Source organism: Littorina saxatilis, linkage group LG16, assembly GCF_037325665.1.
Source record: "Littorina saxatilis isolate snail1 linkage group LG16, US_GU_Lsax_2.0, whole genome shotgun sequence".
NCBI classification, from domain to species: Eukaryota; Metazoa; Mollusca; class Gastropoda; order Littorinimorpha; family Littorinidae; genus Littorina; species Littorina saxatilis.
Genome location: NC_090260.1, coordinates 52089666 through 52104431, shown reverse-complemented (window position 1 = coordinate 52104431; position 14766 = coordinate 52089666). Strand labels below are relative to the sequence as shown.

The 14766-nt window shown below is 45.4% G+C and overlaps 2 protein-coding genes across 6 annotated transcripts in view; one reads left to right on the top strand and one right to left on the bottom strand.

Annotated features, from left to right (window-relative positions):
- Positions 1-244, top strand: part of LOC138951413 (uncharacterized) — a 13637-nt gene extending 13393 nt beyond the window's left edge. Inside the window, exon 8 of the mRNA XM_070323021.1 lies at positions 117-244. Within this exon, the coding sequence (XP_070179122.1) occupies positions 117-244 (128 nt within the window). The remainder of the gene's footprint in view (positions 1-116) is intronic.
- Positions 1-14766, bottom strand: part of LOC138951216 (uncharacterized) — a 214233-nt gene that overhangs the window by 53152 nt on the left and 146315 nt on the right. For 3 of the 5 annotated variants that reach the window (XM_070322871.1, XM_070322870.1, XM_070322869.1), the window contains one exon: positions 2622-2756. The exons of the other annotated variants lie outside the window; for them this stretch is intronic. In XM_070322871.1, the coding sequence (XP_070178972.1) occupies positions 2622-2756 (135 nt within the window). The remainder of the gene's footprint in view (positions 1-2621; positions 2757-14766) is intronic. 5 annotated transcript variants of the gene reach the window in all.

Sequence of the window (14766 nt, the reverse complement as noted above, 5' to 3'; positions counted from 1 at the left end):
AACAAAAAAAGATAGATGACGTTAGGCCAAGTAATAATAAACGTGCGTGCGTGCGCTTCACCGATATGATAGTTGATACAGCTATGCAACAGTACCTGGCAACCAACTGTGTGTAGGTAGCTGTATCCATGGCATGGTTTTCGCCCTCATTCCATTCCAAGCTCGCCCTCCACCACGCGTCGAGCCTTGTCTGGTCAGCCATGTCGTCCTCACAAAGACATACGTGGCTGACATTCCGACCTGACTCGACGCTGAGGCCTTCCTGCAACTCCTGTAACTGAGGTCAACACACACGGACTGTAAACAATGCGGTAAATGGCACAAAGGGTGGTTTAATACACGATGCACACACAGACAGTGTAACATTAGGCCTACCTGAGTTGGAAATCTCTTCATTCCTGCTTTAGTGTTTACCAGCCTAAAAGACAACTTTCTGGACAAAAGCAAACCATCTTTTCGGAAAATAGTTTCCCGTTTGTGGTGACGCGCATTAGGCTACGTTAAGTACAAGTGACGTCGTTTTCGCGACAAAACAAATGACGTCTACTATTCCAGGGCACTGTTCTTAGAGCTCCAGTGAAAAATAAAAAGCAAATGCTTATTCGACTCGCCTTCGTCTTGTCCCACAACAATGTAACCCGCCACACCCCCCCCCCCCCTTTTAGGACCTCCCCCCCCCCCACCTTTTAGGACCCCCCCCCCCCCCCCCCATGGAAGACTCCCGCCACCACCCCTCCCACAAGAGTCCCTCCCTTCTTATACAACCACCCCCTTTATGCCCGACCTCCCCCAATAAGACCCTTTTTGTTTTTAAAGATTGTTTGTTCATAACCTCTGTCAGCTAACCCACATTTAAGACTTTACCCCAATAAAAAACAAAACAATATAAAATTCCTCTTTCACTTTCAGCTTCATAAATTAAATGTTCCAGAGAAACGTTGGCATCAGAATAATCGACAAAAACTTGATCAAAAGTGTGACCTGTAATATTCCAGATATGTTCAGTGGTGATCATCTTGTCCAGCAAACATGTCCATGCTATTACTGTGAACATTTACGAAACAAGCTACATTTTGGTCATGTCTGCTGATTAATAACACCTACAATTGTGGGAAATGTGGAGGCTTTGTTTCCAAAATATCTGAAACAAAACTCAACTTAAAAAGTTGAAGAGCATGACCCCGCTGTGACCCCAACATTTGACGAAGGTCAATCGAATCGGGGTCAAATCGGAAGATTATCAAATACCAGAAGTCTGAAAATGTTTAAAGGTCTAGCTTCAAAATCATCCCAGATAATCTTAACGTTAAGGTTTTTTTATCGGACATACGGACGGACGGACACTGCGCACAGTGTGTGGACTAAGAGCATAGCGCTATGGACTAACCCTTACTTTACGTTGGTGAACAAAGCTGTCTGTCAATCTCTCTCTCTCTCTCTCTCTCTCTCTCTCTCTCTCTCTCTCTCTCTCTCTCTCTCTCTCTCTCTCTCTCTCTCTCTCTCTCTCTCTCTCTCTCTCTCTCTCTCTCTCTCTCTCTCTCTCTCTCTCTCCTTCTCTCCTGCGTGCGTCTGTGTTTGCGTGTGTGAGCGAGTGTAGGTCAAGGGTTAACTTACATCGCTCATGTTTTCCAGCACCTCCTCCAGACAGCGTCTCGTTGTGTCGGGCAGGACAATGGCCTGGTGGAGGGCTGGCTGTGTGACCAGGTCACCCAGAACAGAGCGCCTCGCAACATCTCTGGCTTGCTTCAGGTAGGCAGCGGCCTTCTTTAGTTCTTCTTGAACTGCAAGGGGGTCGTCTGCTGTCTGAGGTATGATTGCCGCCATCATTATCCCACGCTCGCGATGTATGACGAGCAGGTCCACAAAGTCCTCCTTCAGGTTCAACGGCTCTGCGTTGACGCTGTTCGTGTTCCTGGCGGCTGCACCAGTATAGATGCTTTGGGTATCAGCACCATATACACCAAATTTAGCTTGGGTCAGAAGTACCATAATTTCTTTTTCCCTCGCGGCTTTGTTCTTTATCTGATTCATGCAGTGGTGGACATTTTTCAGCACTCTGTCTATGTGGACAGTGTCCCTGACCTCTATACTCTCATCTATGTCTATTTGTTGCTGTGTTTTCAGTACCTGGATTCTCTCACCTTCTCCGGTATATGCCATTTTCTCATGCACAGTGTCCATGTGAGCCGGGGGGATTATGTATGATTCGCTCTCAAGGTGAGGGAACCAGGCGTTGAGAAACTCTCTCTGGAATCAAAGACATGATGATGTACTGTCTGCTCACTTCTAGTATCATTCACAACCTACGTCAACTATGAAGACGGTGGAAATACAGACACCAAATAGGGACTTATGTCTGGTTGGTGGTTCACACAATATTTGCCTACAACACAGCAGATTTTTTTTTTTTAAGTTGCTCTATGATGTAAATTCAAAATGAAAAACAAAAACAAGGAAAACAACAACAACAACAACAACAACAACAACAACAACAACAACAACAACAACAACAACAACACACAGAGTAAAACTAATGATAATGCACCATATTCATTTGAAACATAACTTCAAGTCTTAAATATGAGGTTTCGGTGGGTGGTTTTTTTCTGAGATGAATTTACCTCATGGTCTGACAACCTTAACACTTGGTCCTCTGATTCCTGTGATCTTGCCATCAAGGGCGGGGCAGGAGAGGCAGCCTGGTTCCCCGGTGACCCAGAGGTACTGCACGGCGGAGCACATTCCACAGCCGGTCCCTGTGTGATGTGCATGATATAACCGTCACTTCTGTCATAGCACTGTTCATATATGTAATGATCATGATATTACCGTCATTTTTGTCATAGCACTGTTCATATATGTACTATGCATGATATTACCGTCACTTCTGTCATAGCGATGTTTATATGTGTGGTGTGCATGATATTACAGTCACTTGTGTCATAGCGCTGTTCATAATTATGAGTGGTGTGCATGATATCACAGTCACTTCTGTCATAGCGTTGTTTTAGATAGTGTGACTCACCTTATTGTCATGCAATAGTATGTGAACGTGTTTCCTCACATGGTACTCAGAAAAAATGTTCAAACATTATTTTATTTTCCTGTGCGTGTGTGGGCCAAAACGCCCATGTACACCCATGGTTTAGCACGAAGAGGATTGTATGTGCTTGACCCTATGTTGCGTCGGCCATATACTTATACTCTACTCTGTGTCGTGGGATGCATGCTTGGTATTTTCATGTTTCTATAATTCACCGACATGGATTTCAGGATCTTTACCATTTTTACCTGGGGGGGGAGAGAGAGATCGGAACATCTCTTCTCTTTAGCAAGCAGGTGGCGGGGTCCCAAACACTCAACCATCAAGTTGGCTGTTGCGATCGTCATCAGTGAGGAATGTTCAGTCTATTTGCATGTATCGACACTGACACGCACAATGCTTGTATACGACCCCCAACACATTGACAGATTAGATCGGCCGTGTAGGAGCTGAGGGGGAGGGGAGGGGGAGGGGAGGGGAGACAGAGATAGACAGACAGAGATAGACAGACAGAGATAGACAGACAGAGATAGACAGACAGAGATAGACAGACAGATATAGACAGACAGAGATAGACAGACAGAGATAGACAGACAGAGATAGACAGACAGAGATAGACAGACAGAGATAGACAGACAGATAGACAGACAGAGATAGACAGACAGAGATGGGTTGGTTGGCTGGTTATTGTTTGTTTATTTAATGTGACACCAACCTGTGGCAAGCACGGTGAAAGTGTAGACGGTTCTAAAAACCGCATGTCTTGTAACACTTCTTGTCACATCTTGTTAAAAGCCTTAATCTCCTGTAAACATGTAAACCTGTGAAAGTATTCATTCTTATTCTTTCTTTCCCATTTGACAAAGTACTTTCGGGGGCTTACTGATTTGTCTATTTAGTGTAAGGGAAGGAACTGTGCTTGTTCTTGAATAATGGAATGTCAGGATTACTTTCCCTTTGATTGTCAGGAAGTCAGGAATCAGTGTTTTAGAACACTCAGGAATGTTGTGTCTTAGTAGATTTAGAAAGGAATTAGTGACACTTCTTATGGAGAAAAAGAATATACATGATCAAGAAAAAATCCTTTTATCGCCCGCAGACTGGATTATATTTTTGCCACAGAATCAGTATTAAATAGGGTAACAGAATGTGAAATTCACTCGGTTGCACAATCTGACCACAGACTCGTTTCCCTCTCCCATAACATGTCTCAAATCAAGAGGGGACCCTCATATTGGAAATTTAATGACAGTTTGTTACACGATAAAACTTTTGTAGACTCAATGAATAAACTATTCACAGACTATGCTAATGAAAACACCGAAACAGATGATCAACTAAAATGGGAACTCTGCAAAATTAAAATAAGGGAATGGTGCATGGCATACTGTAAAACTAAGAACAAATTATCAAACAGAAGGAAAGCAGAGTTACAGTCTGAATTAGATGAGATAGAGAAGAATTTGGCTCTTAACCCGACAGACAAAGAATTAGTTGATCAACGGGAGAAGTATAAAACAGAAATGGAATTGTATGCGATTAGAGAAGCAAAAGGTGCCCATGCACGGGCACGTGTAAAATTTATTGAAGACGGGGAAAAAAACACTAAATATTTTCTCAACCTAGAAAAGGCTCGAGCAAATAGTAAAGTAATGGATAGACTAACTAATGAGGAGGGACAAGTATTGAAAAAAAGACAAGATATTGTAAAAGAGCAAACTCGTTTTTATTCAAATAGATACAAAAAAAGAATTAACTTTGATGAACAATATGTTGAAATGTTTTTACAAGACGTAGAAGTTCCACAATTGACCGCAGAACAGAAAAATAGCATTGAGGGCATTTTAACTGAAGATGAAATCACAAAGGCTTTAAAAATAATGAAAAATGGCTCAGCACCAGGCGGAGATGGTCTAACAACGTAACTGGTTTTATGAAATTTGTCTGGTGTCAGATAAAGACAATGGTTATGTGTTCCTTGAACGCCGCTTTTGATAATGGTCAAATGTCACCGACCCAAAAGAGAGCAGTTATAACATTAATACACAAATTAGTGACACACGATTATTTAAAGTATGTGAATGTTTTGTTTAATGAGTTTTTAGGCTTAGCTGTTTTATTTTTAAAGTAGTCAGTTATAATTATTAACAGCACTTTTTGGTTTCATAAGTACTTGTTTATTGGCAACATAAGATAGTCATAGAATGCAAAGAACCATGTGGTCATCTTGAATAATGGAGAAGATTATTCATTGAAAGAAACTGAAGTGACATGATGAAATAGGTATTGTATTATGAACATATAGTTGTACAAAATGTATTTTCAGAATTAGATGATAACAAATCTAGTTTTTGTATTTGAAGATTAACATGTTTGCCTTTTAGAAGTAAACCGAAGATCTCTTTTCATTGTGTAATTTGTAGTGAATAAAATGAGGAACACCAAACATCCTTTTCTGTTGCATTGTGTGGATCGTGAAAATAGTTAAACGTAAAAGGTTACCTCACCCATACCCTCGGACAAATTTGCTGACACATTTACTTTGAGTCTTAGCAGGTTTACAAACAATTGGAGAGAGAGACGTCTGAAGTCTGAAGCCTTGGGCATGGGCCCTTTTCATGGAGATGAGCACATGTCTACACTGTTCAGTGTCCCCTGTTGTGAGAATGTACGTGCTGTATGTCTACACTGTTCAGTGTCCCCTGTTGTCGTGAGAATGTACGTGCTGTATGTCTACACTGTTCAGTGTCCCCTGTTGTCGTGAGAATGTACGTGCTGTATGTCTACACTGTTCAGTGTCCCCTGTTGTGAGAATGTACGTGCTGTATGTCTACACTGTTCAGTGTCCCCTGTTGTGAGAATGTACGTGCTGTATGTCTACACTGTTCAGTGTCCCCTGTTGTCGTGAGAATGTACGTGCTGTATGTCTACACTGTTCAGTGACCTCTGTTGTCGTGAGAATGTACGGACTGTATGTCTACACTGTTCAGTGTCCCCTGTTGTCGTGAGAATGTACGTACTGTATGTCTACACTGTTCAGTGTCCCCTGTTGTCGTGAGAATGTACGTGCTGTATGTCTACACTGTTCAGTGTCCCCTGTTGTCGTGAGAATGTACGTGATGTATATCTACACTGTTCAGTGACCCCTGTTGTCGTGAGAATGTACGTGCTGTATGTCTACACTGTTCAGTGTCCCCTGTTGTCGTGAGAATGTACGTGATGTATGTCTACACTGTTCAGTGTCCCCTGTTGTCGTGAGAATGTACGTGCTGTATGTCTACACTGTTCAGTGAACTCTGTTGTCGTGAGAATGTACGTGCTGTATGTCTACACTGTTCAGTGTCCTCTGTTGTCGTGAGAATGTACGTGATGTATGTCTACACTGTTCAGTGTCCCCTGTTGTCGTGAGAATGTACGTGATGTATGTCTACACTGTTCAGTGTCCCCTGTTGTCGTGAGAATGTACGTGATGTATGTCTACACTGTTCAGTGACCTCTGTTGTCGTGAGAATGTACGTGCTGTATGTCTACACTGTTCAGTGTCCTCTGTTGTCGTGAGAATGTACGTGATGTATGTCTACACTGTTCAGTGTCCCCTGTTGTCGTGAGAATGTACGTGATGTATGTCTACACTGTTCAGTGTCCCCTGTTGTCGTGAGAATGTACGTGATGTATGTCTACACTGTTCAGTGTCCTCTGTTGTCGTGAGAATGTACGTGATGTATGTCTACACTGTTCAGTGTCCCCTGTTGTCGTGAGAATGTACGTGATGTATGTCTACACTGTTCAGTGTCCTCTGTTGTCGTGAGAATGTACGTGATGTATGTCTACACTGTTCAGTGTCCCCTGTTGTCGTGAGAATGTACGTGATGTATGTCTACACTGTTCAGTGTCCCCTGTTGTCGTGAGAATGTACGTGATGTATGTCTACACTGTTCAGTGTCCCCTGTTGTCGTGAGAATGTACGTGCTGTATGTCTACACTGTTCAGTGTCCCCTGTTGTCGTGAGAATGTACGTGCTGTATGTCTACACAGTTCAGTGTCCTCTAGAGAGAGAAAGTGTAAGTTTTACGCCCTCACGGCAAAGTTACACGGGAAAACCCGGCTTTGTATGAAAATAAAAAATAAAAATGCAGGGGGGGGGGGGGGGGGATGTAGACAGCTGGCTGCCGGCTGCTAGAGGAGACCTGAAATGGGCTAGGGACCGGGTTGGGTCGTCTTGGGTCAGTGCTGAAATGGTTACTTTATTGGCTGCTGGCCGAACGGACACCCGAGCTTCATATTTTTGCATGCATGTATTCGTGTTTCCAAGGCCTGAGGCTTTCGCTGTGACCCTGGGATCTTTATCGTGCGCATGCGTGCACACGGGGGTGTTCGGACACCGATGAGAGTCTGCACAAAGTTGACTCTGGGACACACATCCCGCGCCGAACTTGGGGGTTGAACCCACGCCGAAAGTAACAACCGGTTTTAAAGCCAGCGCCTCTACCGACTGGGCAAACCTCCCCCCCCCCCCAATTGGTTGCGGTCAAGAAGTTCCATGGAGGGCGGGGGGTATGGAGTAACACATAGTGTTTTGCTCAGAACATTCCAACCCAAGCAGAGCCGCGCTAGGGGTACACATTACCGTAAAGCTGGCAGTCAGTGCTACCAAATGTTGTCTGTGATTGTATCCCTTTTATGTTTTATGTTTTATGTGTGTCGTCCTATACAATTGTTGTTATAATCGTTTACAGGCAGACAGGGTGTGCCGAAGAAAAATTTCCATTTTTATGTAATATTTTAATGGACAATAAAGTGCTGTTATTGTTATTACTATTGTTATTGTGTCTACCACACGGTGGTGACTTAATGTGGGTCTATGTAAGCAGATGCCAGCGCAAGCAATCTGATGCAGAGTCAGGAGGCGGTTTGGTACAAGAGAACCTTAGAGGCCACAGCCTCGGCCGTCTAAGGGATCTGTGTGTCTGGAGGCACATTTGGTTTCTGAGGATCAAGCGGAGCTGTTGCCTCTGCTCCCAAGTTCCCGTGTCTGGAGGCGTTTTTGGTATGGAAGCAAACCTGTAGGTTGGGACCTCTGCCTTTCAGGATGCCAGGACTACAAAATGTGTGTCTTGGGACACATTTAGCTTATGATCCCAGAAGTGGATCTGTGCTGTGCTGGGTCTGCTGCAAGCACACTAGAACCAGCTCGCAACAGTTGAGGTGAACAGATTGGTGACCAAGACCATCATCGGTTTCTCTCCGAGTGATGGGTGTGGGCGGAGAAAGTCTCCCAGACTGAGAGCATTCTCCCTTCTGTAGCAGATGAGACTAGACATCTCTTCCTTGAGAGTGTCAAAACCTTCAAACACGTGTGTGAGGTGTCCAGTCTTCCCACACTGACAGACTACCTTGTCCCAGTAGATGCGGCTGCTGACCGTGCGCAAGCGACGCAACAGGCTCATGGGTCTCGGGGGGAGTGGGGGGGTGGTGCCCTTTCCTATTGTAGGGGAGGTGTATCCATCCTCTCTCTTCACAGTGTCCTCTGTTGTCGTGAGAATGTACGTGCTGTATGTCTACACTGTTCAGTGTCCCCTGTTGTCGTGAGAATGTACGTGATGTATGTCTACACTGTTCAGTGTCCCCTGTTGTCGTGAGAATGTACGTGCTGTATGTCTACACTGTTCAGTGTCCTCTGTTGTCGTGAGAATGTACGTGCTCTATGTCTACACTGTTCAGTGTCCCCTGTTGTCGTGAGAATGTACGTGCTGTATGTCTACACTGTTCAGTGTCCCCTGTTGTCGTGAGAATGTACGTGCTGTATGTCTACACTGATCAGTGTCCCCTGTTGTCGTGAGAATGTACGTGCTGTATGTCTACACTGTTCAGTGTCCCCTGTTGTCGTGAGAATGTACGTGATGTATGTCTACACTGTTCAGTGTCCCCTGTTGTCGTGAGAATGTACGTGCTGTATGTCTACACTGCTCAGTGTCCCCTGTTGTCGTGAGAATGTACGTACTGTATGTCTACACTGTTCAGTGTCCCCTGTTGTCGTGAGAATGTACGTGCTGTATGTCTACACTGTTCAGTGTCCCCTGTTGTCGTGAGAATGTACGTGATGTATGTCTACACTGTTCAGTGTCCCCTGTTGTCGTGAGAATGTACGTGCTGTATGTCTACACTGTTCAGTGTCCTCTGTTGTCGTGAGAATGTACGTGCTGTGTCTACACTGTTCAGTGTCCCCTGTTGTCGTGAGAATGTACGTGCTGTGTCTACACTGTTCAGTGTCCTCTGTTGTCGTAAGAATGTACGTGCTGTATGTCTACACTGTTCAGTGTCCCCTGTTGTCGTAAGAATGTACGTGCTGTATATCTACACTGTTCAGTGTCCTCTGTTGTCGTAAGAATGTACGTGCTGTATATCTACACTGTTCAGTGTCCTCTGTTGTCGTGAGAATGTACGTGCTGTATGTCTACACTGTTCAGTGTCCCCTGTTGTCGTGAGAATGTACGTGCTGTATGTCTACACTGTTCAGTGTCCTCTGTTGTCGTGAGAATGTACGTGCTGTATGTCTACACTGTTCAGTGTCCCCTGTTGTCGTGAGAATGTACGTGCTGTATGTCTACACTGTTCAGTGTCCCCTGTTGTCGTGAGAATGTACGTGCTGTATGTCTACACTGTTCAGTGTCCTCTGTTGTCGTGAGAATGTACGTGCAGTATGTCTACACTGTTCATTGTCCCCTGTTGTCGTGAGAATGTACGTGCTCTATGTCTACACTGTTTAGTGTCCTCTGTTGTCGTGAGAATGTACGTGCTGTATGTCTACACTGTTCAGTGTCCTCTGTTGTCGTGAGAATGTACGTGCTGTATGTCTACACTGTTCAGTGCCCCCTGTTGTCGTGAGAATGTACGTGATGTATGTCTACACTGTTCAGTGACCCCTGTTGTCGTGAGAATGTACGTGCTGTATGTCTACACTGTTCAGTGTCCTCTGTTGTCGTGAGAATGTACGTGCTGTATGTCTACACTGTTCAGTGTCCTCTGTTGTTGTGAGAATGTACGTGCTGTATGTCTACACTGTTCAGTGTCCCCTGTTGTCGTGAGAATGTACGTGCTGTATGTCTACACTGAACAGTGTCCCCTGTTGTCGTGAGAATGTACGTGCTGTATGTCTACACTGTTCAGTGTCCCCTGTTGTCGTGAGAATGTACGTGCTGTATGTCTACACTGTTCAGTGTCCCCTGTTGTCGTGAGAATGTACGTGCTGTATGTCTACACTGTTTAGTGTCCCCTGTTGTCGTGAGAATGTACGTGCTGTATGTCTGCACTGTTCAGTGCCCCCTGTTGTCCTGAGAATGTACGTGCTGTATGTCTACACTGTTCAGTGCCCCCTGTTGTCCTGAGAATGTACGTGCTGTATGTCTACACTGTTCAGTGCCCCCTGTTGTCCTGAGAATGTACGTGCTGTATGTCTACACTGTTCAGTGACCCCTGTTGTCGTGAGAATGTACGTGCTGTATGTCTACACTGTTCAGTGCCCCCTGTTGTCCTGAGAATGTACGTGCTGTATGTCTACACTGTTCAGTGTCCTCTGTTGTAGTGAGAATGTACGTGCTGTATGTCTACACTGTTCAGTGTCGCCTGTTGTCGTGAGAATGTACGTGCTGTATGTCTACACTGTTCAGTGTCCCCTGTTGTCGTGAGAATGTACGTGCTGTATGTCTACACTGTTCAGTGTCCCCTGTTGTCGTGAGAATGTACGTGATGTATGTCTACACTGTTCAGTGTCCCCTGTTGTCGTGAGAATGTACGTGCTGTATGTCTACACTGTTCAGTGTCCTCTGTTGTAGTGAGAATGTACGTGCTGTATGTCTACACTGTTCAGTGTCCCCTGTTGTCGTGAGAATGTACGTGCTCTATGTCTACACTGTTCAGTGTCCCCTGTTGTCGTGAGAATGTACGTGATGTATGTTTACACCGTTCAGTGTCCCCTGTTGTCGTGAGAATGTACGTGCTGTATGTCTACACTGTCCAGTGTCCCCTGTTGTCGTGAGAATGTACGTGCTGTATGTCTACACTGTTCAGTGTCCCCTGTTGTCGTGAGAATGTACGTGCTGTATGTCTACACTGTTCAGTGCCCCCTGTTGTCGTGAGAATGTACGTGCTGTATGTCTACACTGTTCAGTGACGTCTGTTGTCGTGAGAATGTACGTGATGTATGTCTACACTGTTCAGTGCCCCCTGTTGTCGTGAGAATGTACGTGCTGTATGTCTACACTGTTCAGTGCCCTCTGTTGTCGTGAGAATGTACGTGCTGTATGTCTACACTGTTCAGTGTCCCCTGTTGTGGTGAGAATGTACGTGCTGTATGTCTACACTGTTCAGTGCCCCCTGTTGTCGTGAGAATGTACATGCTGTATGTCTACACTGTTCAGTGTCCCCTGTTGTAGTGAGAATGTACGTGATGTATGTCTACACTGTTCAGTGTCCTCTGTTGTAGTGAGAATGTACGTGCTGTATGTCTACACTGTTCAGTGTCCTCTGTTGTAGTGAGAATGTACGTGATGTATGTCTACACTGTTCAGTGTCCTCTGTTGTAGTGAGAATGTACGTGCTGTATGTTTACACTGTTCAGTGTCCTCTGTTGTGGTGAGAATGTACGTGCTGTATGTTTACACTGTTCAGTGTCCTCTGTTGTGGTGAGAATGTACGTGCTGTATGTCTACACTGTTCAGTGTCACCTGTTGTAGTGAGAATGTACGTGCTGTATGTCTACACTGTTCAGTGTCCTCTATTGTGGTGAGAATGTACGTGCTGTATGTCTACACTGTTCAGTGTCCTCTGTTGTGGTGAGAATGTACTGTTCAGTGTCCTCTGTTGTGGTGAGAATGTACGTGCTGTATGTTTACACTGTTCAGTGTCCTCTGTTGTGGTGAGAATGTACGTGCTGTATGTCTACACTGTTCAGTGTCCTCTGTTGTGGTGAGAATGTACGTGCTGTATGTCTACACTGTTCAGTGTTCTCTGTTGTCGTGAGAATGTACGTGCTGTATGTCTACACTGTTCAGTGTCCTCTGTTGTGGTGAGAATGTACGTGCTGTATGTCTACACTGTTCAGTGTCCTCTGTTGTCGTGAGAATGTACGTGCTGTATGTCTACACTGTTCAGTGTCCTCTGTTGTCGTGAGAATGTACGTGCTGTATGTCTACACTGTTCAGTGTCCTCTGTTGTCGTGAGAATGTACGTGCTGTATGTCTACACTGTTCAGTGTCCCCTGTTGTCGTGAGAATGTACGTGCTGTATGTCTACACTGTTCAGTGTTCTCTGTTGTCGTGAGAATGTACGTGCTGTATGTCTACACTGTTCAGTGTCCCCTGTTGTCGTGAGAATGTACGTGCTCTATGTTTACACTGTTCAGTGTCCCCTGTTGTCGTGAGAATGTACGTGCTGTATATCTCCACTGTTCAGTGTACTCTGTCTGTAGTCGTGAGAATGTACGTGCTCTATGTCTACACTGTTCAGTGTCCCCTGTTGTGAGAATGTACGTGCTGTATGTCTACACTGTTCAGTGTCCCCTGTTGTCGTTAGAATGTACCGGCAGTCACGCCCCCCCCCCCCCCCTTGCCTGATGCACCGGCAGTCACGCCCCCCCCCCCCCCCCTTGCCTGATGCACCGGCAGTCACGCCCCCCCCCCCTTGCCTGATGCACCGGCAGTCACGCCCCCCTTGCCTGATGCACCGGCAGTCACACCCCCCTTGCCTGATGCACCGGCAGTCACACCCCCCTTGCCTGATGCACCGGCAGTCACGCCCTCCTTGCCTGATGCACCGGCAGTCACGCCCCCCTTGCCTGATGCACCGGCAGTCACACTCCCCTTGCCTGATGCACCGGCAGTCACACTCCCCTTGCCCGATGCACCGGCAGCACGCCTGGAAAGTACATTGCGAGTGTCCTCTGTTGTCGTGAGAATGTACGTGCTGTATGTCTACAGTGCTCAGAGCACTCAGACAGCAAACTGACAGGCCTTATAATTATTAAATTGTCTACACTTCACAGACCACGAGAGAAGAGACGTCTTCAAAAAAATATAACATGCAAACACCATGTAGTTTCTGCTTTGCAAGAAACCTTAAAAGAGGGGACAGAAGGAAACGAATGCCCATTTGCGGTAAGACACTGGAGCCTTATTACAATGAGCGGTAAGAAATGATGAAATAATGACACTGAAACCTAAAGAATAAACTGAACAGCCGGTGACATGTAAACCAATGAAGCGTAAGCCCCTATTGTATTGCATTAGTACGAGGGGGACTGATTATAATTTGCAACCTGGGCAAACTAATGAAGTCACTACTTTGCTTTTTTCATTTCATCAAAGACCAGTTTTGGGAAGACTTGTGTCAACACAAATTACTTGATTCCGTGCAACCGTCTTCGTTCAATGCTAAGGGTGATGGGTCTCCTGACAGCAGTGTTGACTTTTCGCGAAGAGATTTTCGAGCTGTGATGTATTATGGCTACTGCCAGGGAAACTCTTTTTAATAGTGCTTTTTAAATGTAAAATAATGTTTTAGAAATCAATCTCCATCGAAAGCAACTGTGTTCAGGTTCAGACAGTTTATTACTGGCGCGTGGACGTTAGAAAACGTTGACCGTTGTGGTCGAATGGCAACAATCGTTACCCCAGAAAACGTCTCCAGGGAGATTCCCTGATTGAGATGGACCCACAAATGATATACGCTGAAATACGTGATAGAATGAAGATTTATATAATCGTGAAGTCTCACTCGTAGTTTTCACAGCTGCTGTGGCCCAAGGAAACGTTGTAACCGTTGGGTGCCCCATAACCTTAGTGAAGAGCAAAAGCGGGGTATGGGCGACTGGTGCACCCACATGCTATCAACATTTGACGGAAGAAGGTTTCCTCGCGTTTGGGACATCGGAACAGAAGACCAAACATGGGAAAACGTATAGCACCCACAGATGAAGCAACAGTTGGCGGTGTGGGTCTCCCTAGATGAGAACCCACCTGTAACAGAAGGGCTTCCCAACAAATGATAGTGTATTTCTTTGCAACATCTGGCCACGTTGCTACCATATCACTTGAGGACAGACAACCGATAACTGCTGACTGGTATGTCAGCCACTGCTTGCCTAATTTATTTCTGGTATGTTGCACACGACGTCCCCGACCGGGTGTGCGTGGTCTACTGCTCCATCACGACAAACCCAGCACGCACACATCAGCTGTAAGTCTTGACTTTCTAGCCGCCAATGATGTTCAGCTTGTCACCTACCTACCATATTCACACTCCTTAGACCCCCATGACTGGTTTCTGTTCCCTTCCGTTAATTAAGGGGCAGTTGAAGGGAAAGGAGTTCCAGAACACCGAAGATGCCCGAGCATTCCCGAGGGCGTTAATTTTGACATACCCCAGTCAACGTGTTGGGGTGTCATGGACAGCTGGTTTAGGAGGATGGTACAATGTGTACAAGCTGAGGAGGGATTCTTCCAAAATCTAGAGTAGACAGATTGACTGTATGTGTTGTAGAAAACCTAGGTTGCAAAACATAATGAGTGCCCCTCGTATGCAGTATCCCAGTCACGACAGCTTGCGTATTGTTTGATGTTCACGTGTTTGCCTCTGTTAGGCCAACACAGTCTAGGAAATGTTGCACATGCGGAATCACCACAACAACCAATGACAATCGACAACACAATGCTATGGACAATACAATG